Genomic DNA, 27,850 nt, shown 5'->3' with positions numbered 1-27,850 from the left:
TCTGTGTAGGACTATCACTTCCTCTTTTATTGTGTCTTCAAGGCAGAAGCATGGTCTAAACAATGTTTGAACAATTATGAGCCTGTATACTGTTTGGAATTGTTTTAAAGTGTCGACCTTATAACGTACAGAGCAAGCCAGCTTTGCCTGTAACAAGGTAGAGATGAAGTAGAGGTGTGTGTGTGTGTGTGTGTGTGTGGAGGGGGGGGGGGGGTTCCTGGGTAAATCAGCTGTGTTGTGATCATAAAAGCAGAGAGGAGGTTGTGCTCTTGTTGCAGACATTCTGTCTTTGATCATCCTGAGTAAACTACAAATGTTAGTTTTTTTTATAGGACAGCATCTAGGCATTTTTGCAGAAATCTGCTTTACAATGGCTCATCACTTTCTGTGTTATGTGTAAGGTGACACACAGATAGAGACGTTACACTGATTAACAGCAAGGCTACTTTCTATTGTCATTAGCTGATAAATTGCCAGTAAAGTCAAATGGGTCACACCCTCAATACTAAATTAACCTGAGCAAACTGAAAGCATTTATGCCCTTCTGAACAACAGGACATTCAACCGTTGCTGCCTTTTAATGAAATGCTACTTTGACTTTCTTTTTTTTTTTTAATTTTCCTTCAAGAGCTTAAGTGGCTTGAAAACTTTCCGGTTACTGTTAATGCTGTTCATCTGGCCAAATTATTGCCTCGAGTCTAAATGATCCAAATTGCAGCCTTACCAGTCTCACAAGCTGTTTCTTAAATGCCACTTAGCTGCTGGAATCCAGGTTGTGCTCTTGTTGATTTATTAGGACGCAGAATGGCTGAAAACCAGCAGAGCGACAAGGAGACGTATCCAGTATAGAGGTCACTCCCCTCATGACGGTCAGCCTTATAGTTTAGAAGCTTCCAATCACTACTTGCAATCTTATGTCTGCTGAAGTCTGTTTCAGATTCTGAGATATGCATCTGAATGCTGCCGAGTCTCCTGAGGACACCTCTGATGAATATTTCATAAACCACAACAGCCCTTTTATTACAGAAGATTGGTCGTATTCAAATAACATATTCACCTCAACAATAAGCAACAGGATTCATTCAGCACTCCTGACAAGCAGCGGATTGTTCTTCAGCTCGGCGCAGGGGTTATTTGGCAGGGAAATGCATAAAGGGAAGATGCAACACAGAGTGCTGACGGGGGTGAAAAAAAAGAAATGGCACGATACAGTCGTGGCCCAGTGTGTTGTTTAGCTTCATTACAGTTTTTACAACTTTTTCCTGGATATTGATACTGTTCAAAACATATCTATTTCCCGTCGACTTGAGGAATTTGGGCAATGTTACATCATTTGTTGTGTCCCAGAAAAAGGTGGTTTGAGGCCATCTTTAAAAGGTATGTGCAGTCCCTTTTTTTTTTTTTTTTTTAAATCCACTCTTGGACAGTTTGACTCAATAACACGATAAAACCGCTTACAAAGAAGAAAAAAAAAGCTTGTATTTACTCTTTCTAGTGCATCTAGGTTTTGGCTACAAGTTTAAACAGTGTGTTCAAAGCGGATCAAACATTGGTTAAATTTAAGTTTGCTCCTTTTAATCTCCAGGCTCGGTAGGATCTTCGTCTCATTTGTTTGAACACAAATAGTAAGTTTGTGTCAAGAGACACATAATATTTATAGCACTAATTAAGCCTTGTGAATTTTGTAGAAGTTGTGACCATAAAAGAGGAAAAAAAGAATTTTTTTTAAAAAAAAAAAAAAAAAGGAAAAGACATGCTCTCCAAGGAAAAGAAAATCCAGTAAAAGGATTATTTTCTGGACTTGTGTACAAAGAAAGTACAAGCATTTGTTGTTTTCACCTTGATTTTTATTGGGATCACAGAAACAAACACCGCATCGAACAACAATATGTCCCAGCCCTCGAGTTTGTTTCACAATACTGTGTTGACCAATAGCACTGAATAGTTCCCAAAGTCCCCCCTGCCCTCCTCCCTCCTGAATGCAGCTCTATTATGGGCACAGTAGCCCGCATCATGGTGATTTATAGCCAGAGAAAGCTCAAGTTGTTTAAAATGACTGGTGTGATTAGTCATATCTGCTTCAGAGCTGAAAAGGCGGTGCACAGTGCTCCTGTAAATTAACAGCAGCTGTAGACTGTAGTCGACCATGGTGAGGTGGTCAAACGTGCTAAGCGTCAGAGTCGCAGAGGGAGAAGGGGAGAAAGTGGGTCATTACACTCCTTTCAGGTATGAGTAGGCTGACAGAAGTAAGAGGAAGGCTCCGTTCAAGATTCAGAAGCTCTGCAATGAACCGACTGCAGCAGGAAAAATAAAGCAAGTGAGGGATGATAGCCTTAGACTTCGGCCAAAATTCCACTCGAGTTCCTGCCAAAATATGCTCCATTTATTCCACAAGCCCTCTAATATCTGCACGCTCCATTATTCCTGAAAAAAAAGTGTACCTGGAAGTACATTTTATTCTGTCCATCGTTTGAAAAAGTGCAATTTCATCTTTCCGTTGGTTTTTGAAGCCTAAAAAAGGGTCTAAAGAAAATATTTCTGCTGGTTGCTGAACATTTGCTGGATCTGGGAATGATCAAGCAAGGATTTGAGATACTTTTGAGTCTGTTTGAAGGAGTTGTTGAAAAACTTTGGAAAATATGTTTGTTTACTGCATTTTGGAGTCTAAATAAGAACACTGGTCACACTTTTTTGTCTCTGGATTAAGTCACACACGTAAACTAGAACTTGCTATTCAACACGTTTGCTAAACAAAGCCGGGATTTCTTTGCCGGTGAAAGTTTGAGATACTTTTGGTGACATAGGACCAAGGTTAAGCCTGTGTTTTATTTCAACTATACATAGTGTGGCACGACTGCAATATGTCTCACCAGAAAAAAGAAGTTGCTCACTCCTGCTCTGAATAACGCATTATATTCAGTTATTGTTTAGTCTACTAAATGTAAAAGTTAAATTGACACTTGTTATCTGATTTATTAGAGCTGTGATAGCATTTCCTCCAATAAGACCCTGATGTTGAGAGTTAAGAACACAATCTTTTAGTGAACAAGAGATATTTTATTATGTTTTTTTATTATTAGTCACAGATTTTGCATTTTCACTCTGTGAAGCAGTTTGTGCTATAATTCAATCCGTATAAAAAGTGCTACACAAATAAAGTTTGATTGAATGATTTTACAATAAGTTTTTGCAGACAGCTTATCAAGCTCAGAGCTCTGGTAAATTTTTGGTCCGCTCTGGGCTGTTGCTTGAGAAATGGTCTCAATATTTAGTTGCTATGTTTGGGAAATGAACCAGATTTAATGCTTTCAATCTCACTACTGAACTAACCGTTTTCCCAATATTAAGCGTACTAGTCAGTCTGCAGCCCGCCTTATTTCTGCCTCTGCGATACGCTCGCAACATTTTCACACAAACTACTAAAGCATATCAGCAAACAGAGCCCCAATGACATACACTTCAGTCTCATAAGTATCATCATAACACTAATGACATAACTTCAGCAGCGAGTGAAAAAATGTGCAACTTTAAAAACAACCAGCAGCAACAAAATGTCATGCACCTAAAGAAAACTAAGCTTAAATTATAGCATACGTTTTCTTAAATTTTGGGATTGGGCTAGGTCAAGCATTTTTTCTGCACAGAAGAGGCAGCTGCTCCACACAGCATTCAATGTAAGGTAATCAACCTACCTTTATGTTAATATAAACAGTTTGAATGGGATTTATCATAACATCATAGGGCCAGGGTATCGAGGTCTTTGAAGTACGAGTGAAATCCCAAGTCATTAGTCTTAAAGTTAAAGTCGAGTTGTAAGTCTTTAATTTTTTTCAAGTCAAGTTTGAAGTCAAAACAATTGTGACTTGAGTCCAAGTCATGTGATTCAAGTCCACAGCTCTGATATTTACTGACCTGTAATAATGAATAGAAGAGATTCACAGGTTGAGGTAGCAGTAGCTTCACAACAGGAAGTTTGCCTGCGCACTGCTCTATAATATCATGTGCCATAAGCATCCTCCAGTATAAAAAATGGTAAAACATTAAAAGAAAAACAAAGTTTTTTTAACGGACTGTTGAATTCCACCTTTTAGCTTAAACTTACTAGGACAAAAAAATATGCTCTTTTATCAACACTCTGCTCTGCTGGTATTTCTGGCAGCAAGGGATTTTACACCTTTCCCGCCGAGTGATTATTGAATATCAGTGTAAAGTGATGAGACTAAAAAGAAGCTTTTGATCTTAGCTCCTGTAAGGCTGAGTCAAAAGTCAAGCTTTTATGACTTACAGTATGTTTTAGATCTTTATACATGTTTCTGATTAAACTCCAGAGCAGTTCTGGTGGAAATATCTGAGTGGCATCACACTGTTAGTGTTGGCAATTTTCTGCTAAAATGAGAATAAAAAAATACTTTATCAAACAACAACACTGGCTCTGAAGGGAGGCACATATAAAGGCACATTGCCAGTAGCTGTTTGTTTTTAACAGAGTTAATGTGCTTTTGGAGGATAGATCCATTAAATTTTCACATCTTGACATGCTGTAGCTTATTCTTTGAAAGGCTAATGACCTTAGCATTTTACTTAAATGGCCTTTGGCTCCAGCAGCTATAAAACATTTTAACAGCAAATTGATGCTTAAAGTAATTGCTTGGGTGAATTCCCAAAGCACTGTAACCCCACGCCAACCTAGTTTTAGCTTACTATTGAACTCTACATACACCACATAAGCAGATTGACATTTCTGTATGCATCCAAAATAGGAGTGAAAGCTGAAGCATGAAGCAACATCAGATTAATTTAGTAAAAATCAAAATAAGTTGTCATGGAAATGTCAGACTTTAAACTGAATGCCTTTCAGTTCAAACATCCATCTGGTATGTGTCGGCACTATTGGTAGAACTTCCCGGGTGATAAAAAGGCAAACTTGGAAACTGTTTCTTAATTACTCACGTCCAGCTATTTACCTCCACATACAACAAAACCACACAAAAGCTTGGGCTAATTACAATGCAGAAATGTTTTAATGCCTTACAATTGTCTATATTTGGAGCAGGACTCTAATTTTGTGTCCTTTCATTACACACTAACTGGGCACATGCATACGGCTTCCAGACAAACATCCAGACTACATGTCGTGGTTTCATAGTTGGAGAAAGACATTTTTTTAGGATTTCCTTCCAAAAAGCTCAGTGTGGTGGCCGTTTTGAATGTCAAGCATACTTTAGAAACTAAATATATCCTATAAATGGGGAAATAATTATATAAATTAAGCATTTATTCTAATGCACAACTCCCTGTGTAGCTTTTATTTTGCGAGCAAGTTGCACTGAACCTTCAGCAGTAACCATTTGACTACAATAATGACTGACGTTTTTCCATAGTTTAACTGATGGTAGTGACCACCAATTCAATAGATATTGGCCACACATACTTTTTAAATAGGGACACCAGCAGTTATGACACCACTTAACTCTGAACAAAACATGTAGTTTAAATTCTGAAATAAAGCCAAATCTTAAACATACTGCTTTTACCCTCTTTCATTTGTATTGCTTATTTTGGATTCCATTGTTTTTTTTGTGTGTTAATTGTACAATCGACTGTATGTATATTTAAAGAAGAGATGGATTTGTTTTAACTGTCCAATAAAAGTAAGAACCTTTGCTTTGCCACAGAGTTTCATCCCAAAGATTAAATGAGCATTTTGTTGTTGCTTTATTCTCCACAAAAGCACTACTTCAAGTGGTGAATAACCCCAGGGTTCTCAAATTTGATCGTTGTCCTCTTGTCTGGCTCCAAATATTTGAATGTGTCCATTTTACTGTCCAGACGGATTTGTTTGACATCATGAAACAATAATTTCTCTGTTTAAAAACAAATGGCCCGCAGCAGACTGCAGCAGAAGAATCAAGAAGAAGACGTTCCGTGCTTTTAGTGAGACCAAGAATGTTGTCCAGGTGTTACCGTGATTTGCAAGCTTTGTGCCTTAACACCAAAATTTTAAATTGGAAGTGTTTTGCCCCACCCCCCACTGCACAACATGGAGGAATGGGCAGCAATTTAATTTCAGTCTTAGGGGCCGGAGATGCAAACATAATTTCTCAAGCAAATCTTAAGGGGGGCACTGGCACTGAGCGTACATCATTTACCGACCCCATGATCAACACAAATGTACAGAATGGTGGCCACCTTATATGGAGTAGGAAGAGAAAAACATGCTTATAATTTGTCTATTTCAGATAAATTAATCTATAAATTATGTCAGAAATATTGTTCGTAAAAGAGTTTTTTTTATATTATAACACATATTTACTTGAACCAAGCTCCTGGAGTCATGGATACAAGGTCTGATATTTCTAACAAACCAAACAGTTGAAAATTGGTCAAAATTTCTGTGAGTTTTGATAATTTCAGATGCGGATACACACCATGCCTCCATACAGAGATAGACAGACACAGCATGCTGCTCCTGCTGTGTTGACACAAGAAGATTCAAGCGCAATTTAATGACGGAAAAAAACTTGGTCTCGTTATAACTGTAAAAATGTTTTACTCTGTCAAAGAAAAGAAAAATGTTTGTCACATTCTTTGTTTTCAGTAAGTTTTTAAAAAAGTAGTTGCTTACAGCCGGACATGGCAAGCAATGAAAAGACAGTTGTGCAGAGAGCTGGTGTGTGTTGGGTGGAGGGGGGACCGAACGATTCAGATCGCTGGAGTGAACCTAATGACTGCGAGTTATTACGGTACATTGCCTTAAAATCACATAACATTTACCCAACAGATCACAAAAGATACTTGTCTCTTTTGTTTGTTAAAGAAATTTTTATCCTCATGCAACTGTAAATTGAAAAGATTTGAGGTACTGTTTGACCGAAGCTTGGTTTCATTTCTATGCAATAGTGTGTCTGCATCAGTCAGCAGTCAGACCCCCAAAGCTCTGGTTGCTGGCGGAGTTTCTTTTCCACAGCTTCAAACAATAGCGACTGGGAACAAAAAATTATTGGATGTGCAGTAACTCTGCTGCAGTAAATATGTGGAGGACTAAAGAATATAGCCACATTTAATGAAATGAAGAACACAGGGAAGACATCAGAAAAAATGGTGTGGATGACTTTGCAATAGAGACTTTACACAGACGATTAGAGCTAGATGAAAGAAAGAAAAAAATTGCCGCTGGCAGAATACTGGTCGTTGCATTAGCATTATAAACAACATTTGTTACATTTATGTTTGTTTTCCACAGGGCCATTATACGTGAGCATAATATAAGTCTTATGCTGTGCAAGTGCAACACATCAAGCCAACCAAACACAGTTGCAATCTGTGTAGCTAATATGTAGTAATATTTATACTTTGGCTACAACATAGTGTAAACTGCTCTGTTGTAGGCTCTGCATTGATCTGACATTGAAGCAGAAACTGCAGTCAAAGACAGAGTAACAAGACGACATTTCTCTCAGATATCAGGCAAGTTCTCTCAAAGATGACGGCTGATATTGATATCTTCTGAGGCAGCTCTCTGTCAGGTCTCACCAGGCAAGTAGCTCCTTGCATCTCAAAAAATGCCAGTGTTGCACTGAGAACATATTTTAAACCTAAATCATTATTTTCTTGCCTGAAAAAATAAATCGATAAGGGCAGAGCAAGGTCAATTCAGGTTTATCACACAGTGCAAGTGCTGGGATTGTTGATGCCTGACAAGTGTACAAGACGACAAGGAGAGATTAAAAACAGAGGGGAAAAGGTGAAATCAGCTTTTTGTTATCTGGTTTACTACCTCTTACAGTTCTTAACAGACATTATAGCTCACTGTTTAACCAAAAGAGTTCACACTAGCATTTAGCATTTTCACTGCCTGCTGGTGGATCTAAAATGTTTAACACTGCGCTGTGAGATAGTTTAAAGTCTGAGTAAAGCAGACAAATCTACATTCTGAGTTTGTCACATCTCAGAAAAATGTTTGATGCGATTAAAATAAATCACCAAATGCTTCAAATCTGGTCCTTATAATAAAAAATAAAAAAAAAGAGGAAGCAGTTGTCTTTACTTTGAGATGCCGGGAGGTTTCTGCTGAACATCTGCAGACCTCAGATTATCTCAAATGAAACCCAATAACAGGTCAGTCAGAGCTTGTGTGGACAGAAGTAAAGTGCTTAGATGTGAAATCAAAACCGCATACTACAGGTATCAAATACAAACATTTAGTCACCTTTCAGCTATGAAATACCCTGCCCGTACCAAAAAAAAGCAAATAGGTAAGAGCCTCCCACTGGATAATTAGTGCATGGATGATCATGTTTCAGCTGGTAACAAGTTATTTAACCCTAACTGATGTAGTGAGTAGCTTCTCATTTCTCAAACAACCATGTCAGAAGACACATCCTGTGGTCGTGGAAAAGATGTTAATCTGTTTCAGAAGGGTCAAATTATTGGCACGCATCAAGCTAAGAAAACACTATCTCTAAGGAGATTGCTGAAACTACTAAAATTGGGTTAAGAACTGTCCAGTGCATTATTAAAAACTGAAAGGATAGTGGAGAGCCATCATCTTCGAGGAAGAAATGTAGTCAGAAAAAAAATCTTGAATGATCATGATCGGTGATCACTTAAACGTTTCATCAAGTTGTAAAAAAAACAGAACTCACGGCTTTGTTTAAGAGTGAAAGTAAAAGCATTTCCACACGCACAATGCAAAGGGAACTCAAGGGATTGGGACTAAAAAGCTGTGTAGCCTTAAGAAAACCATTTATCAGTGAGGCTAATTGGAAAAAAAAAAAAAAAGGCTTAGATTTGCTATGGAGCATAAAGATAGGACTCTGGACCAATGGAAGAAGGTTATGTGGTCTGATGAGTCCAGATTTACCCTGTTCCAGAGTGATGGGTGCATCAAGGTAAGAAGTGGATGAAGTGATGCACTCATCATGCGGAGTGAGGGAGAGACTCAGAGTCCAGCAGTGGATCGGGTGTTCTGTTAATCCCAGGTTGAGCCTCCTGTGCATCCACAGAAAAGGGGCTAAAACAAGATCAAATGAAAGAATACAAAATATCCTAAACTTTATTCAGTCTTTTCTGACTTGTGTAACGTCACTTACAGGCAGCTTTACAACTTTTTAAACCAACACATTCACTAGAAATTACACACTGTGGTCAAATATCCCCATCACGTCAAGTTTAAGTGAGGCAGTACTTCAATTCCAAACCATCATGTTACCTGCTTTTGAAATGCATCCTGCTCACTTTTTTTTTTTGCAAGCTTTTGTTAAGAGCGAATGACTTGAGATTTTACACTCCCACCAGCGAGAAAGCACTCCATTTTACTGTTGTCAAAGCTCATACCAGTGGTGTTAAGAGCATTTCCCTGAATATCAGATATTAATGGTATGGAGTGGAATTAGAAATCTCTCTAAGTTGAAAGGATTAGCCGAGTTGGAGAAGTCCCTGAATGATATTGCAGCAGATTTAACTCTGAAGAAGATGTTCACAAAAAGACAAATTGAAATGCAGAAATAAGTGCAAGGTCAGTCCTGATGACTGAGTTATAATGAGTCACTTTTCAAACAGTTTATATGTCCTTAGCAAAGAAAGTGATGGCATTCTTTTGCAAATAAATATGTTTCATGTTGTAGACTCAGGTGTAAGGCACTGACAAAGATGGATGCATAGGAAGGACTTTCTTCCGCTGTAGTCTGTAAAACGCTGACAGTGGTAAACACAGCAGCACTAATTAGAGTTATCCTGCACATTGGGTCAACATACAGCTTACACACTACATTACAGCTGTCACACTAAGCACATTTACATGACACAAGAAAAAAAATATTGTGTTGACCCAAACCAGACTTTTAAAATGTATGTAAACTGACAAAAGCCAGATCCACACACTGACGTAATGCAGTTGAGGTTCAAATCACTCCTGTATGTATAGACTCAAAGCAGCCTTGGTAGTCTGTACATGCTCCAAAGTTCCATCTTTTTGCATATAAAAACTGTAAAAAGCAAGCATACATTAATACAGCCAAATTCTAAGTAAAGCTGCCCTCATTCATATATTGTTTCCGTTTCTTTAGTCAGATGGCTAAACAAGTCACACATTGTCACAGGTGAACTCAAAAGTAAAGTTGGTAATACCTAAAGTTATTAAGTAAGAATACAGGAGGAATTTTCTCACACAGTCCATAGTGTCAGGGAGATTGACGGGGTGACTTACGCTCTCTGGTATGTATACGATTACAAGGACGGTGGTCTGATTGAATGGCCAAGTTGAACAGTAAAGCCCCATTTCCACTATGCAGTCCGGTACGGGTCGGTTCAGAACGGTTCGCTTGCTTCAGTGTTTCCATTACCATGAAAGCATACCGGTCCCATGGTACCCGTTACCATTTTTGTAACCCTTCTGCTTGGGGTACCTAGCACACAGGACAGTTCCCTTGGGGAGGAGCCAAAGCACTGTGAGCTGGTGATTGGTCGAGCATATGACGTCATCACGCAGCGCGACGGATATCTGAAGCACACCCGAGCACAACACACCTGCGCCATTTTTAAAAAATGTCTGCTTGCAACGGAGTCTGGAGTGCTGAGGAGCGGCAGGCTCTGCTCTCCGTTGTTGGTGAGGAGGCTGCGCAGCGGGAGCTCGATGGCGCTGTGCGAAACGAAAAAGTTTTCCAGCTGATTGCCGCAAAAATTACGTAAATCGACATAGTGACGCTTCGGCACGCACTCCGCCCACCCCTGAGGGTCCCCTTTGTACAGTGGGAACGCAAAGCTGACCCCAAAGCGACCCGACCCGCACCGTACCGATACGAAGTGACCCGAACCGTACTGACAGTGGAAACAAGGCTTAACTGCACTGTAGCTTGACTACTGGATAAATGGGATGATTTGCAGTAAGCTGCAGCTTCAGTTTATGCCATCCATTAGTCCTTCTGTTGATACTTTTCATATTTAGTATCTATGGAGACAAGTGTATAAACTGACAAGACTTAGAAACAAAAAAAAGGTAGATGGAGTGAGATCAAAAAATGGCTGCTGTAGAGCCACATATTGTATTTCTACTGTTAGCAACATGGTGCAATGTGTTGTATTGTTCTCACTGTCAGTCTGTCTTTAGTGAGATTAATGTCATGCTCTGCCAGTGGGCTCATTTTACCCTGTACTGACTTAGTTGATGACGCATTAGTGACTGACCAGTATTTTGTAAATTGAATTTTCTATGCTGGCATCTGTCCAGTTACCTGCTGCCTGTATTCAGCAGGCATCCCTAAACAGCGGCCTGCATGTGTTTGGCAGCTGGAGAGCATTCCTACTTCATTTATCCAAATTCACCAGACCTTGAGACTTGACAGGCTCGGTAATCAGTGTCCACAAGCATAATCCCCATGGTCTCAAGACACCACACAATCAAATCTCCCTCCCCTTCTTTTCTCAATTCTATATATGAAATTTGTTAAAGTAAAAAAAATAAATAAATAAAAATAAATAAAAAAAATCACCTTGCAAGAGAATACACATCAATATGCACACCACACAGTGTCTGGAAAGATATGTTCACATGTGAGAAGACCATCTGCACTGTTGTTTCTGGGTGGGGGATCTATGCCAGCTGTAATTACTTCCTTTGTTGATCCTCATTTTCAAGTAATGTTTCCATTACAACCAGCTTCTACTTTTCTCAAAGCTTAATGTGACGCATTGCTACAAATTCTCCTAGGTTGCTTTAATATATATAATTTGCTTGTGTTTCAGGGGAAATCTCAGTGCGTATGTGTCTGTGTCTTTTATTATCAGTGTTCTAGAAGAGCATTAATTAATCTGGAAGTGACTGTTTGCTGCTTTGTAAAAGGTTACACTCCTGCAGTGGCAATTTTCAAAATGTTTGACAAAGATGTTCCTTTTTTACTCCTGAGAAAATGAGAAACTCCAAAAATACAATATTGCCAACCAGAGTGCAATCAGAGTACTTGAGAGACATTAGCAGTTCTCATGCGAGTGCCCATGTGAGGAAACTTGAAGCTCTGAAAAATAAGGCTGCTGTAAGACAAAGAGTCTGCAGTCAAGGAAACAAGGAAACTGTAAGAAAAATAAATCTTCCTCTGCACCACTAGCAACAAAGCTGAGGTAATCAACCGACTCTCTGTAGTTCTTGAGTTAAAGCTCAACAGTAGGAAATAAAGAGATTATTCCTTTCATACCTGGGAGACAAACGGAATTGACTCCCTTATATTATTTATAAGACACTTGATGCGTGTTGTACAGTATTTCTAGATTTTACTGCAACATATTGGTTAACAATTTTGCTTCTCAGGTGGAAGTCTTGTAGCCTGGCGACGCCATCCTACGTACTCCCGCCCAAAGATTTTGGCTCCGCACATAGTCTGGCCAAATCCCCCTACCTCGGTTCGCTCAGTGTTTTGCCAATCAGCAAACAGTTGCGAGTGGTGACGCAGAACTCACGCGCGGAGTCCATTGTAGTCCATATAATTGTAGTTCAACCGCAGCGGAAATAAACATGGCGACGGAAGAACGCTAGAAGCTATCCATGAAGTTGTCTCAACTCTGGAGATCATTACACAATTAAAACGAGAGCAAGAGGAATGCCTCGTCAATTTTGTTAGTGGCAAGGATGTCGTAGCTCTCCTTCCAACTGGCTTTGGGAAAAGTTTGATTTATCAAATGGTACCGGTATAATGAAAGCGGATGTGGGAAGCGTGATTCGCGAGCTAGAGACTCGCGAGAGTAAGCATGAACCTCGGCGCATAACCAACGTCATTTCTAAACATTATGATTGGTTAAGGGAACTCCGTTACTCCAATGAATTTAAGTTGCTGGGTAAGGTCCCGCCCTCCATGGAAACGGATTCCTCTTGGGTTTTCCCAGACTGTTTGACAAAGTCAACACAACAGTCGGCTTTCGCCCAGGCTAGAAGTCTTGGACACTAAGGTGCAAATAAAAGCTGTATAGATGCACTAAATGAATGTCTGAACTCACTAGCTTGACATTACACATACAACAATTCATCTGCTACAACAGAGAAGGCCAAGAGAAGTCAAACTCTATGTGACTCGGCACTAATGGATATGCAGGTTCCATGGGAGGCAACCAGGAGTTTTCTCAGTAATACTTCAAGAAACGTCACCTTCCCAACCAGACATGCTCAAATATGTTTGTGCCCCTTTCAAAGTCTCACGTGGGAAAGCCATGCTGTCATCGATAACCAGGTAAGGCATACTGCCCATACAAGAAGGGACTTTTGAATCTTCGCTGCACCTTGACATCCTGTTTGTTAGATTCAAAAGTCGAATGGGGGCAAAAGATATGGCACTGAGGGGCAGTAGAGGTCGTCATATAGGTAACTGATGTGTGTATAAGCAAGATGAGTATGCTATTACTTCTCTGATCCCATAACACCTGCATGTTATTTGAAAGCACCTCCTTCTCTGTATGGTCGGTATAAAGGAACAATTTGGCTATTTAATTTGATCACATCCCTTTTTTCAATATACACGCATTGGAGGGGAATCGAGGGTTTGACTCGAGAATGCTGGACCGCTGTGAACTGTTAAGAAAAAAAAAACTCCAAATCTAACTTTCACTGTAGGAGATCATATCACATGCAAGTGCAGCCAAATTTGCCGCACAGATGTCTGTTTGACATTGCGGTTACTAAATCTGGATTTCTGACACATTTATCCTTTTGACAAAAAGAAAAAAGAAAAATTGTGAAAGAAATTAGCTTTATTAGGAATTCTACACTTTATACATCATAAAACGTACAAAAATTTTTTAACATGGCAAGTGTAGAGAACATTTAGACCATTTGAGTCTAGTTGAGACTCATAATATGTACATATTGGAATGGGTGTATTAGTGTGCCTTTGAGGAGCTACAATTGTTTGCACACATTTTAAAAGTGCAGTTTTGGTTTTTAGTGAGGAACGTGCTCACTGGAGAAAAAAGATAACTTCTTGCACACATCAAGTACAATGTCTGTTTGACAAGGACTTCAGTCTGTGATTCAAACATGAACAAATGCATCACCCAACAACCAAATTTCAAAAACATATTTTAAACCAGATTCTAACCCACAGGTTGTTATTGAAAATACTTTAGCACATACATATTTAGAACACGGAAACCCAGCTATGAATGTTTCCCATCTCCTCTTCAGTCCAACTGGGGTCTTTATTTGAGCTCTGGAGAGCTTAATAAGCTGCTCTCACATGTAAACAACTTTCCTGTTGGAATGATTACGCATCTCAGAAAAGAAACAAAGACTGACAATACTTCCAGGACCACTGAGTGTGGCACCATTTTAGGACCAAGAACTTTATACAGTTTAAAAGGTTCATTCATTTGTCATGTTAAATTATTTTGCACTTCAGAGGCACTTTTGTAGGAAAGACAATTCAAATACTTGATTAAAAAAAAAAACATAACTGTTTTGTAGCATGGCAGATACAAAAATATTATGCTGGTAGAAAACATTTCATTATATTCAAAATGTAGTGTCATCATTACCGCACATTATTAATATATTGTTGTCTAACATAGTTTAGTTTCATGCCTCTCTTGGTGTTTCCAAACAGAAGAGACTTTAAAAAGGACTAAAACCACAAGGACACAATGTTCGGTGGTATGACTGTCTTAGCTGCTGCCCACCTCGATCTATCACAGAGCTGGCTATGGCTCCCAGGAGGCCCTGTGTACTATGCAGCCTCCACGCCACCTTTCCTCCCCACTTGCCTTCTAACCCTCCACCCCCATCCTCCTCCACCATTACCACCCCGCCATGAATGACAGGCATCCAGTTCCGCCTGACTGGAGCCTCTATCTTCCAACCCTCAAGGACAACTAAGAGGACATATTGTCATCAGCTCATCTCGCTCATTTCCACAACTACCTCCTCCACGATCGCACATATGCACACACTCTCTACCCACACACACGCACACACAAAGACAACTGCGACCCACTCACCTGTAACAACATCTACGTGACCTTTGCTTAATGTCCTCAGGTGCAACACCATAACCCATTCGCACAAACAGCCTGCAGGTCTGGCTGTGCCTGCCGCTTCTTATTCACTCTTCTCCCTTTGAGTGCGTGTTTGAAACCATCTGGGTGGGGGTTGTTAAGAACCACTTCAGACAGAAACCTTGAACGGAGGAAATAAACAAGGCATTGTCTGTAAAGGCTTCCGCACAGATCGCCTTATGCTCCTGAGCTTGAATGTTTTTCGAGCAGTGGAAAATCTGAATTTTTTGTCTCAGTGTACAAAAGTCTGTGATGTGAGGAGAGACCAGCAGCTATCGGAGACCTATCAAACATAGTGGAATGCAGGTGTTTTTTTTTTTTTTTTTTTAAATAACAAGGTTTATTCTGAGTTATGTTCATTCTGCAGCCACTGTGCTTTTCATTCGGGTGTCATCAGTTGTTTCTGTACACCTTTAAGTTCTCAAATGCGCTTCTCAGTTATGAAAAATAATAACATCCAAATACATCACCATATTGTTGTCTCCACTTTGCTTTCTTAGAAACCAACTCTGCAACTTGTTTTTGCACTTCCATTCGCTCTTAGAAGTTAGACGGCTGGAGAGACAGCAGGGAGTCGACACTGAGCTTCAGATAAGAAGCTGTTGCTTATAGTCGCAGCAGGAACTTTACATGTTGACAGGAAACCCTTTTGAATTTAAAAAAAAAACAAAAAACTGTCAAATCCCAGAAACCATTAGATTCGATTTCAGGGAGTTGTGCAGTGTTTCAAAGAATGGTCCGATGTATTAGCAGAGACAGTTTCTTTTAAAATAAGGCTTGCAAAAAGCAAGCTAAGAAATGTTACATTTGCTGAGGATACAATTTTGGAGGAAAGTTTTTAAATGATAGTTTGTGTTTTTTTTTGTTTTTTTTTTAAACATATGCTTTCAATAGAACTGCATCTCTTTAGTTTTTGCAGTAGCTGCTTTGGGCCTAATCTCATCTAACTTTATGAGCCTCCATTTATTGCCAAATGTCCGTAAACAGCAGAGAACCATGCTTATGGGCTTAGATTGAGGAAGACGTTTGTACCATCAAATGTGAATTAAAATACTCAGTTGATTCATCACCATGAACATAAAATATTTTATTGTTCAATTAAACTTTGAAAATTGACCACCAAAAAGAATTTATTGTTATAGCCTCAGGAAAACTAGCTGAGTTCTAAGAGTTTCAAAATGCCTTTAACCTGCCATTATAGGGCATTTGAATTATTAAATGAGAAGGGTTTTTGGGATATATTCAGGTATGAAAAAAATATTCAGAGCATTTATATACATGTGCTTGCATGTTATCCTTTTGTTAGTCAACAGGTATTTCAGCATCATTCAGTTCAGTGTTGTGAATTCATATATCAACTCTTTTGCTTTACTTTCAGAAGTGTGTTTACACGAAAAAGCCACTGAATTCAGCATCAAAGAGCGTTAAGAGCATTTATTTGACCACAGTAACATCGAAGCCACTTCTTTTCACGGGTTGTGCAATAAAAGTATGATGTGCAAAATATGAAATTGGGAATCTGCTTGTTTATGCCGTTACTTTTCTTTCCCAGCTACGCTTGGACAGCACCTTAGTCTGACACAAAATTCCCCACAGGAACAATTAAAGTATTGTAGTGCAACGTTGTTTATGGAGTATGTTGTGGCTAAAGAGAAATTTCCCTCAGGCGCTGATCTGAACAAAGATAGAATACTTTATGTTAATTCTGCCCAATATCTGCTAGATGTGATAATAAGCAAGTGTTTGTTACATGAACCTAAATATGATGATAATGCTGGGCTTATAGCAGCAGCCCAGGAGACCAAAAATCAAATACAATGGTTGATAATGTCTTGAAGTTTGTTTTAGTTGAGGATACATCTTGCTTATAGTTCAGGGAAGATCAATCATATCGAATACATGTTATCTGATAGATCAAGTGTACAGCTTTGTCTGTAATGTTAGTTGTTGTAGAAGATGAGGTTCAGGTTAACAAAAACATCTCACCTCAAGATGCACCAATTATCTCAGTGTTTTCCAAAGTCTGTCAGATGAAGTTAGCTCAGCTGCTGCCAAGATGAGGAACCCAGCGAGATGTGGCTGAAATCAGCTAAGGGGAGCACAGTGTTAAATCGGGTAGAACACAGCAGTTGTGTTTGTATTAGCAGATTTGCTAGTTCATTCATGCATCACAATCACCGTCTCATTCACAGCTGACTTGTAGAAAGTGATGTGCGATCATATTCATGCAGGTGTAGAAAGAGACGACAATGTGCCATATTTTTAGTGTCATTAACTTAATGTTCACGCACATGTTACACAATTTTATGCTCAGTTTCAATGAGAACTTTCTTTTTTAATTTTTCCAGACCACATATCTGGTGTGCTGTTAAACTAAGTCTTTCCTTTTGCAGCACTAATGTCACAGTGGCATAATTGTCAAAGTGTTTCAAACATGTTAAATGTCGTCGTGACCAAAGTGGTCACGTTATAGTCTCTCACAGTCCTTGCACAGGGATTGTAAGATCAATTGAAGCTTTTCATATGTGCTGGCATTTTACCTGTCTGTTTGGTGTCGTACGTGAGGCTAATTAACTTTGAGCCCTTTTTTTTTTTCCTCCACAGAAAGAGCCAAGTTCTCTTTAAATCTGGTTTTGCATATTTTTAGACATAAATACTGAGATTATGAACACAGAAACTAATCATAATGATCACCATCATTACTCCAAGGTAAAATATTGTGCTGCGCTCCAAAATCTTCCCCTTATTGCTGCATATATCACTCAGCAATACACTCCCCAATGTACTCCAGCATTTGTAAGTATTTAAAGAGGCTATTCATTTCTATTTTCAGAATGCCAATTATGGTGCACAGCAGCAGCTTTAGCTATTGAACCAGTTTAAGTCAAACTGTTGTAATACATTATTATCCATTTCAACCTAGTGCGATGGGGAGATGCTCACTGCAGGATTTTCATCAGAAGAGATAGCCTGCTGAAAATGTAATTCACTGTTAGTATAAATCAATAAGCCTCGAGAATCAATTCCCTCATTCCCACCTTTATGTTAATATAAAAGAAATTCTCAAATAGAACTTTAATTCACCACACGCACTTTGAGACTGTTTAATAGCCTCAATTTTATCCGTAACTGCTCAATTGACACTTAAATTTCAAGCCCATCCCAATTTGCCTTCTCCTGACAATTTTAAGTTCTACTTCTCTTCGAAGCCAAGGCTACTGTGACCCATGTTAATGGAGATTTATAGGCTAGTGCCATTCTAACAGTGATCCTATATTAAGAATTATATCCCATTTGATGATTATTACTTTGTTCTCCCCCTCAAAAAGAGAAATGTGATCACTGTATGTACTACAGCACATTTAAATATCATGGAAGCTGCATGTAAGCGAACAGATGCAAAACTAGTTGTAAGGTGAACATGTAAAAGAGTTTTAAGTGAAAGCTAATTTTGTGTTTGAACGTTAGAGGACATTGAGATGGTTCTGATGGGGGATATAAATCCTGATGGACTCCCATTTGAGTGTATTCATTAATCATGCGTCTCATTGGCGAGGCTCTGATTTGCCACTGAGACAGATGAAGATGAACTCAGCAATATATTTCTCATCATAACACAGCCCTCACATAAATATTAATAGCATATTTTCAGCTGGTGGGCATGAATCATTTTCCAGACAGGGAATTTTAAGAGCTATTCATGCGTGTCCAAGAACAGTACATAAGCGAGCAGTTGTGATAAACAACATCCCTTTGAGGCAACACACTGAAGAGAAAAGCCCCAACTGTACGAGAGATTTAAAATGTCTTTATTTCGCTTTCCTTAGGCAAATTTCTGTCAATAAAATTTCATGTTTGACCTTTCAGTTTGTCAGCGCAAATATTTTAATTCAGCAAGCGACTGTTTAAATAGCTGTCACTTTGACTTATTTTTCGAGCGGTCCTAAAAATGTTCTGGCTATTGTTACTGATAACTCCTCACTAACTGACATCTGTTGATAGAAATATAGAATCCTAATGTCTCTAATGTGTTAACAATAAAAGATAAAAGACACAATAAAAGAGTCACAAGAATACAGATTAATCAACTCTAGATATGTCTGTTTGGCTTTTTTAGACTCCTTCACCATTTTTTTATTATTATTATGTACCATAGTTTTAAGCATTTATTTTTGATTTGGTTGACTTGAGGTTTTTCCAGTGGATAAACATAGACAAAAGGGTTTGGTTTAAATTAGATAATCCAACAACAAACAACTACTTATTACATAAGGATGTACAGTAGAGACGTTCAGTCGTCTTTATAACTCATGCTTTTTGTATTGTGACAGCCAGTCCAGTTGGTGAGCATGTTAGTGCCCGAGAGTCCTTTCCATGATGTATGGATGAACTGAATTTTGAAGTTCAGTTTAATTTGGACAGGTTCTGTTGCCTTCATGAGGCTACAGCTACACGGAAATGTTTTTCACTGTAACCGATACTTTTGCTTATCGTTTGGCTGTCGCGGCCACATGGAGCCGGCGTCCTCCCACTACCCCAAAACGATAGTTTTGGAAAACGGGTTCCAGAGTGGGAAGATCTGAGAACGGCGTCGTTTCGTTTCCATTGTTCCAGCCAAAACAGATTAGTTTACATCTGCGTCACAGCCACATGGCCAACGCCAGTGACGTATACACATACGTCAGTGACCAGAACAAAAAGCGGCTTCCATTCAAAATCCGGAAGAAGAAGACAACACAACAAGGACAGACAGCGATCATCATGGACCCCACAACATTGATAGCAGCACTGCTGCAGACACTGCTAACTACAGCTTAGAAACTGAGTTTCTAAGCTGTGCTTTGGATCTTTAAACAAAACCAATTACTTTTGTTCCTCAAACCTGACATTGGAGTCGAACAAAAGCCCTCCATCTACCTGACTATGTGGACTTAATCCCTCATTGATAAGAAATTTAATGATGCAGGTTTGTCACAACAACAGCAAAAGGACCCACCTACCGAGCTCCGAGGGGTTGTTGTCCAGCAAAGTTGAGTAATTAAATAGCCTTTTTCAGATGGGTAAACAACAGGGCAGTGGTCAGAGGGAAGTTTTGGCTCATTATTGAGGAGGTTTGTACACAGAAATGAAAAAAGTGAACTGAATGCATGTTGTTCAGTCTAAAACATCACAAAATATATAAAGCTATGAAAGATTTTTTTACACACACACACACACACACACACACAATTCATTTCAGAAAACTATCTTTCTGTAATATAACATGCCATGATGTGTTCAGGGTCCCTGCTATAGTAGTCCTACTACTGACAGCGGTTCTGAGAACAAGCTGGGGCCCAATAGGATTCCTGTGTTAGTTAGTAAAAGAAGGAATCAAAAACTGTCACCTTGCTGGGTGAATCTATCTAATCTGTTAACGGTACCACATACAACTCAGAATACAACAGAGACCAGTGTAAACTCCACAAAGCTAGCCTTACTTAATATTAGGTCTCTGTGCAATAAGCCAGTGTTAGTTAATGACTTCATAATTTCACACAATTTAGATTTTCTTTATGCATAAATGCTGAAATGGGAGGAAAGGTTGCCTTATTTAAAGATACATTCCAGTGTAAATAGATCTCATTTGGCAATTTCACTTCTTTTGAAAATCTTTTTATGTTAAAGGGTGTTCCTAAAATCCTGTTCTTAATCATTTACAGATCTCCAGGATACTGTGCAAGTTTCATTGATGAATTTTCTCAATTATTGTCTATTATTTCGACTGATTTTAACCATTTTATCTTGACTTTAACATTCACATAGATAATATGACAGATGGTAATGCCAAAGACTTGTCTTCTGTGCTGGACATGTTTGGTTTGTGGCAACATGTAACAGAACCTACCCACCTTCGAGGTCACATTCTGGACCTGGTCATTTCTAAAGGTGTTGATATTTCTTCTGTTGTAGTTATTGATTTGGCCTTTTCTGACCATTTTTGTATTTTATTTGATTTATTGATCACTCAATGTTCAAACAACCAGCTTCTCAGTTAAGAAGAGGTACATTAATGAGAAAACAAGTGTCAGTTTAGGAAGGCCATAGCTTAAAATGAGCGCAGTCGGAGCTGAACGTAAGAGGAGGAAAACAAAGCTTCAGATTCACTATGAGCTGTACAAACAAAGCCTGCGTAGTTATAACAATGAGCTGTGCAAGGCCAGACAGCTGCATTCATCTGAAATGATTAATAAGAATGTAAACAATTCTTGAACTCTGTTTGCTATGGTTGAAAAACTCACAAATCCTCCTAAAGGTTAAACCCAGACCTCCTCTCCACAGAGAAATGCAACGAATTTGCCAACTTTTTTTTGCACTGGCTTCCATCCAGTCACAGAATACATTTTAAAAGCCTGCTGATGGTTTACAAATCCCAGAACGGTTTAGGCCCAAAATACATCTGATATGTTCAGAGAACATAAACCCAGCAGAGCTCTTAAATCCAAGGACTCAGGTCAGCTGGTCCAGTCCAGAGTCCAGACTAAACATGGAGAAGCAGCATTTAGCTGTTATGCTGCAAACAAGTAGAACAAACTGCCAGTGGAGATTAAACTTTCACCAAATGTAGACATTTTTAAATCAAAAGTTTCTTTTCTCATGTGTTTATGCATGAAATCTGCACGGTATCTTTTAATATTTTATTTCTTTTATGTATTTTAATGCTTCTTCCACTCCCCGCTGCAATGCTTTTATTTTATGTAAAGCACTTTTTATTTGTTTTGTACATGAAATGTGCTATACAAATAAATTTGACCTCGACTTAAAGAAAAAAAAAAAAGATTAACACAGCTTTAATGTTTAAGATTTTGCATATACAGTAGCAGGTATTTTAATTATTTCTTGTCCCGTTTCCTGTGAACTGCAGTGTAATTTTGCTTAATTTGTCAGTCTTATATTATGGTGTTAAACATTTTTCTGTTTTAATGGAGAACTTTGACATGATCATTCAGAACGAGAATGCATATAAAAAAAATGTTCATTTCAGGTTTGTTACTTCTTTGAAGTTTTATTGAGCTGCAAAGATTTTTCAATCTCCTCCAAGCTGGTTTTGCAGCAATTATTCTGATGTTTTTCACGGTTTTGGCAAATAAAGAATATATTCTGATTCTTAATCCTGCGTGAAATGCTCTCATCGAGAAATTAGTTTTTCCATTCAGGGAAACATCTGTCACTGAGAGTAGCACCAGAACTGTTTAAAGTGAGGTAAAGTTCTGAGATGTTGGCAGAGCAGAGGTGCTAATGGGGAAGTATCGTGACAGACACTGCAGCTGGGCTGAAATCTGGGAATTTGCTTAATTGTTACACTACTAATTTACACTTTGTGGTTCTTTTTGTCATTGCAGGTTTATGACCATCGGTACAAAGCTGTGTTGGATGGCCTGGAGACAGACAGTTTGATGGAGATTGACCCAGATGAGCGCATTGAGATCTTTCGAATGGGAAACGGGAGTCAGGAGGTTCTTGAAGTGCATGACTTCAAAAATGTAAGTGAAGGTTGAACAAGGCCATGTAAGTTAGCCTTCTTGTGATGAAAAATTGACAGTTCAATCATGTCTTCACTTCAGGAGAGAGGAATTATGATGTTCACATCCTGGTCTTTTCAAAGAGCCAATTGACAGCATTTATGCTTCCTTAAAAATCACATCTTCTTCTCGAGTTCTTTCTCAATTGTCACTCTAACCGAAGAAAGAAAATGGTTTGACGCCTCCGTGAATCATCACAGTAAGAGCAATGGAAATTACATTCTCGAAGGGGTTTATACACAGAGATCTAACATGCAATTTTTTAAAACACTGTACATATGCATCAGTAATTTAAAAACAGCAGCACAAGTGAAGATTTATGTGCACACAACAGTCCAGAGAATACAATCAGTCTAACTGAAAAAGTGCTTTCCCCCACTAATTCTATACAGCAACTTCTTCTCAGTACAGAGACAAATACCATTAAGAACCCTTTACTATTTGTTTGTCGCACCTTTTTCAACTGCAATTTTGTTTCCAGCAGAATTCATTAACTTACCTTTCATTCCTAAATCCTGTTGGAGTGTGCAGGAAGTTACACTTGCTGCACCTCAGAGAGGGGAGCGTGCTGCTTGGCTGGGTAATGAATGCTCTTACTCTCACCATTATTTACTGTGAAATGTTGGGTTGCAAGGCTGAATGTTACAGGATACCCTTCATCCCAAACAAAAACCTGCATTGAGTGGTCATTGTTTTTTGTTACAATTGGCTTTGTGAATGTAAACTTAATCAATGATGGAAACCAGCAGAAGAAGGAAAACCTTAACCTCTGAAATTAGCCTCCGTTTCCCTTTCTTTTCCAGCCCAACGTGTGTGTGTGCATGTATGCACCACGTACATGCATATACGCATTTTGCTGTTGCTTGTTCCACTTCCTGTATGTGAATCACATCCCAAGCGTAGATTTGTTTGATTCAGTGCTCTACCATGGAACACTGAAGTAACAACTGACTGGGCAGAGTAATTCAAACCTCATTGTGACAAAAAAAAAAAAAAACTTGCATTAAGTTATAATAAGTGAGAGCTTGGGCTCTGACGTTACAAGGATTTTTTTTGCAGTACAAAAAAAAAAAGAATGTCTCATAGTATTACAAAGACCAAAGCACCCTTAAAACAATCTCCATCAAGCCTGGGGGCTGTGTGGAGAGTAGAAAATTAGATGATTTTGCCAACTGGACTGTGTACCACAAGACTCCTTTTAATATGGAAAAAGAGGCATCCTTAGATGGAATAATGAGTTATTTTAATCATTTTCATGTAAAATCAGACTTACTGGAAAAAAAACAATGTTAAACAGAAACAAATGTCTTAAAGGTTAAGTTTTTGAAGATAAATAACAAATGTGTGCACTAAAGTGAAGCCACAACAACTTCAAAGAAAGAATCCAGTCATGATTAAAGTAACAAAAGCTTTTATACTTTGGTCATGGTTTCTAAGCTTTAGCTAATGTTGAATAAGAAATATTTTTGGCTAATAGTAAGTCTGCTGTAGTTAACATTAGAAAACCTACGACTAATGTATAAATTCAATATACCTTGTGATGCTGCACATGTGTATCTGCACTCTTTGTGTGCATTTTGTGGTTACCTTCAGACTTGCAGTATTTTGCAACCCCTTTTCATTCCCAGCTCGTCACATACGTGTTTGATCAATAAGCTGCAGCGTCACTTTGAAAGCAGACGATACCCCCAAACCTCACTTCTGTATGGGTACGGTTTCCAGAGCCTGTAACAGAACATTCACAGGACACAACACCATGGCAATATGGAAAATGCCAGCAAAACATTCATTTCTAATAAAATGTTATTTGTGTAATTTAACACCAAACCATATTTTTCATTTTTTATTTTTATTTTTATTTTTTTTACTTTTAATACCTAACAAAGTAGTAGACTACATTTGTGCAGCAAAGGAAGTCAAAAATAAAGATCAAAAACAAGAAGATGAAAAACAGCAGCGTCAAGGTTGGACTCAAACACAGGTTAGATGCTTAAGAATTAACTGTCTACAGCCACACCCGTACAGATACTTCAGTCCGTCCTTTTGCCATTCATGTTAAATATTGACACATTTTCAATTGACAATATCCCCAACCTAAGGTGAAAGGAATTTATCCCAGCTGGAAATTCATAGTAATGTGAGAACTACCACAATGTAAATGCTGTCATCTCTGCCGTCTTGTTAGCCGAGTGAGATACACATTGGAGAAACAGGAGAGATGGAAAATGAGTCCGGGATTTTCAACTTTCTTTTGTTATTATTAATAATTTAGCTTTTTTTTTTTTTTTTGCTGCGTCATTAGAATGCACCTGCAGTGAAATGTCACCATTAATTGATAGCTTGTGACAGTGTAATCAGTAACAGATTTCTTAAATTGCAAAACTAATGAATTTTGCTGCTAGTTATTAGAAAGAAAAAAAAAAGTAATTATGCTACTTTGTAACATGTTGCCAAACTGCTTCAGAGTGATATTTGCGTGTGTTAGTACCACATTTTGTGTTTCTTCAGAACAGAATAGATTCTTACGCACTCGACATCATCTAAATGTCTTTTTCAAAGAGGCCATGATATTGTCCTAACCCCAACCAATTATTTCTATAAATGGTGTAAATCTCACCAGTTAGTTTTATTTGCCCAAATCTAACCCCCACAGCAACTGAAAACAAAAGTAAAGTTTCCTACTTAAAGACATGGTTGGTAATCCTGTTCAGAAACACATTTTGTAATACTGGGTGAAATGGTCCGTCTATCCTGATAGAAATCTACACAAGATGTATTTAGAAAAAGGGACGAAAATAATCAGACCTCTGTGGCAGCTGCAGGACTGAGAAAAAGCTGACCAATCCGAGATCAGCGGGACGCTGATCTCGGATTGGTCGCCTACAAAAAACCAATCAGATGCCTCTGCTTTCTGCCTACGCCCCCCTCTGCCGGCTCCCTGCTCCATGTGCGCATGCGGTTCCACCGGCTTTGGATGAAGCACTGACGGAATGGGGAGGGGGGGGTGGAGCTTAGAGGAGTGGACACTTTCGAATCTTGCTAGCTCTCTTGCTAGCTCTCTAGGATTACCTACCATAGCTTTAAGTAAATTTAAAAGTACGGAGTCAAATGGAAGATGAACTTTGCTCTCCTGGTTGAGTTTAAGTGTGTATATCAACCACCATAACCCAGAAATAAAAACAGTAAGCTCTTTTTGTGACTAAATATTCTGAGACTTTATGCTGCTATTTATGAGTCAACTTTCAAAATAATAAAGAATACATTCAAAAAAGTAAGTAATTCATGCCCCAAGATACGAGTCGTTTCATAAAGTTTCATGACATTCTCACAAACTTCAGTGCAACTGAGCTGTGCTTTGTGGCACTGCTCATCAATAACTACTCTCTTTGCACAAGGCATGTAGCTACCTTTCTTTGATTTATGAGATCATGCTCGTTGTGGAATTTGTTCCCGAGTTCCATGGCGTTCAGCAGCATCTGTGAAAGAAAAACTCTTGTAACACAAATTGCTTGGCCGAGGAGATATGTAGAAACAGCAGCCATGGACTGCACAGCACATTTCTGAACACAGCTCTGTAGACCTGACACTTAAGGACAGCTGTGCAATTCCCAACGGGGCCATAAACTAAACTATAAGGCTTCTGACAAGACTAGTTAATGTTGCGTTTTTGATTAGATTTCCTCCTCCTCAGTGAGGAGACCTTATGCCCTGGACCAACAGACTTAAAGCAATACTATGTAACATTTCTACCTTAAAATAACAGCTTGAAAAAAATTGTACGGCTAGAATGAGTTTTAATATTACGACTGGCCTGTCTCCTATGCCCTTCGGGGGTCTGAGTTGGAAAAACTGCGCTATGTAACTTTGCTGGACCGGCCCGGGAGCTGAGCGGAAGTACTTCGACTTGCTTTCTGGCACACCTACCGCAAAAACAAATAGACCCCTCTCACGCTCCCAGGTACATTTGATTACTCTTACCTTCTCGGTCGACATAGCTTGCACCTTCTGACTCCTCGCCGGTTCGTCAACAAACGTGAAACGTGAAAGTGAAAGGGTGTTGTATTTACGACAGTGTAACCGTACATTACCTCCAAGCCTGTAGGGGGAGCTCCATAATGGGCTTTTTGAGAAGTTACATTGTATCGCTTTGAGTGTTACATACATCTCACCACAGACCAGATCCCAGTTTGACCGCTGAAATACATGAAAAGCTCCTTTACAGAGTGGAAGTTGAAAGGTTTTGACTACACATACTGACATTAAACAAAGGCAATAACATTTGAGCTACACTCAACATTTCTGGTACTGTGAATAGAAGATTAAATGATCTGCAAAGGACATAAAGTTGAAGATGTAACATTTTTTCCTGAATTTAAAGCAACATTTATGGATCATTTTTAATTTGTACAAATCCAGACAATAAACAAATAGGAGTACCATGCAAAGCCTTCAGCTTGATTTCCAGATCATTATCTACATCAAGAGGCATATTTGGATCAAACACTTTCAAGACCTCTTTGAGTCCTATGTGGACGGAGGAGTTTATCTAAAAGACATTTGGTTGCATTTGCACTGCAGATAGGAATGCTGCAGTAACGCAGACAAAATAAATAATTAAATCACATCATCATTTCTTCATTGCAAGTAGGCCTTGGATTTTAGGGCTAACATTAAGAACTTTATACGAGTAAAACATACTTTTGTACATTTAACCAATCATCATACAATAATGACATCTGGACAAATGCCTGCACAGTTGCATCACAGAAGGCCCTTATTCTCAAGTAGATAGTAGTAGTACTCATTCAGCTGATGCTTTTAGCCAAAGCAACATTAAAGTAAGAAACCCTGGTCTATACAGAGTACTAAATCAGCATGAATCTATCTAAATGACGGAGTTTAAGTAGAACAAGTACATAAGTGAAATTAAGTGGAGGTTAGGTGTGTCAGGAGAGGAGGTGTTTACTGAGAGTCTTCAAGAGGTCCTTGAAGGTAGAGTGGGACTGGACAGCCTGGATTTGAGACTCCATTGAGTGTGGGTATGGCAGTACTATACAACATTCCTGAGAGGACTGAGTGGACAAGAGGGAACAGTGTGCAGGCAGTGAGACCCGCAGGAAGAGCATTTCTAGCAAGACATTTACCTGTACCAAGAGCACAGTGGTATACCGAGTCAGTACGGCCTGATTTTTTTGTTAAAAACAACATGGTCGAGAGACAGATGTAACTCGGTAAGAGAAGGATAGCTGGTCATAAAT

At 38.8% G+C, this 27,850-nt stretch overlaps 1 protein-coding gene across 1 annotated transcript in view; it reads left to right on the top strand.

Moving 5' to 3' along the window:
- Window positions 1-27,850, top strand: part of tnmd (tenomodulin) — a 66,692-nt gene that overhangs the window by 19,429 nt on the left and 19,413 nt on the right. The window contains exon 3 of the mRNA XM_075481754.1: window positions 22,413-22,553. Within this exon, the coding sequence (XP_075337869.1) occupies window positions 22,413-22,553 (141 nt within the window). The remainder of the gene's footprint in view (window positions 1-22,412; window positions 22,554-27,850) is intronic.

This window comes from Odontesthes bonariensis, chromosome 13 (assembly GCF_027942865.1).
Source record: "Odontesthes bonariensis isolate fOdoBon6 chromosome 13, fOdoBon6.hap1, whole genome shotgun sequence".
NCBI classification, from domain to species: Eukaryota; Metazoa; Chordata; class Actinopteri; order Atheriniformes; family Atherinopsidae; genus Odontesthes; species Odontesthes bonariensis.
Note: the sequence above shows the minus strand (reverse complement) of the source record. Positions and strands in the feature narration are given on the sequence as shown.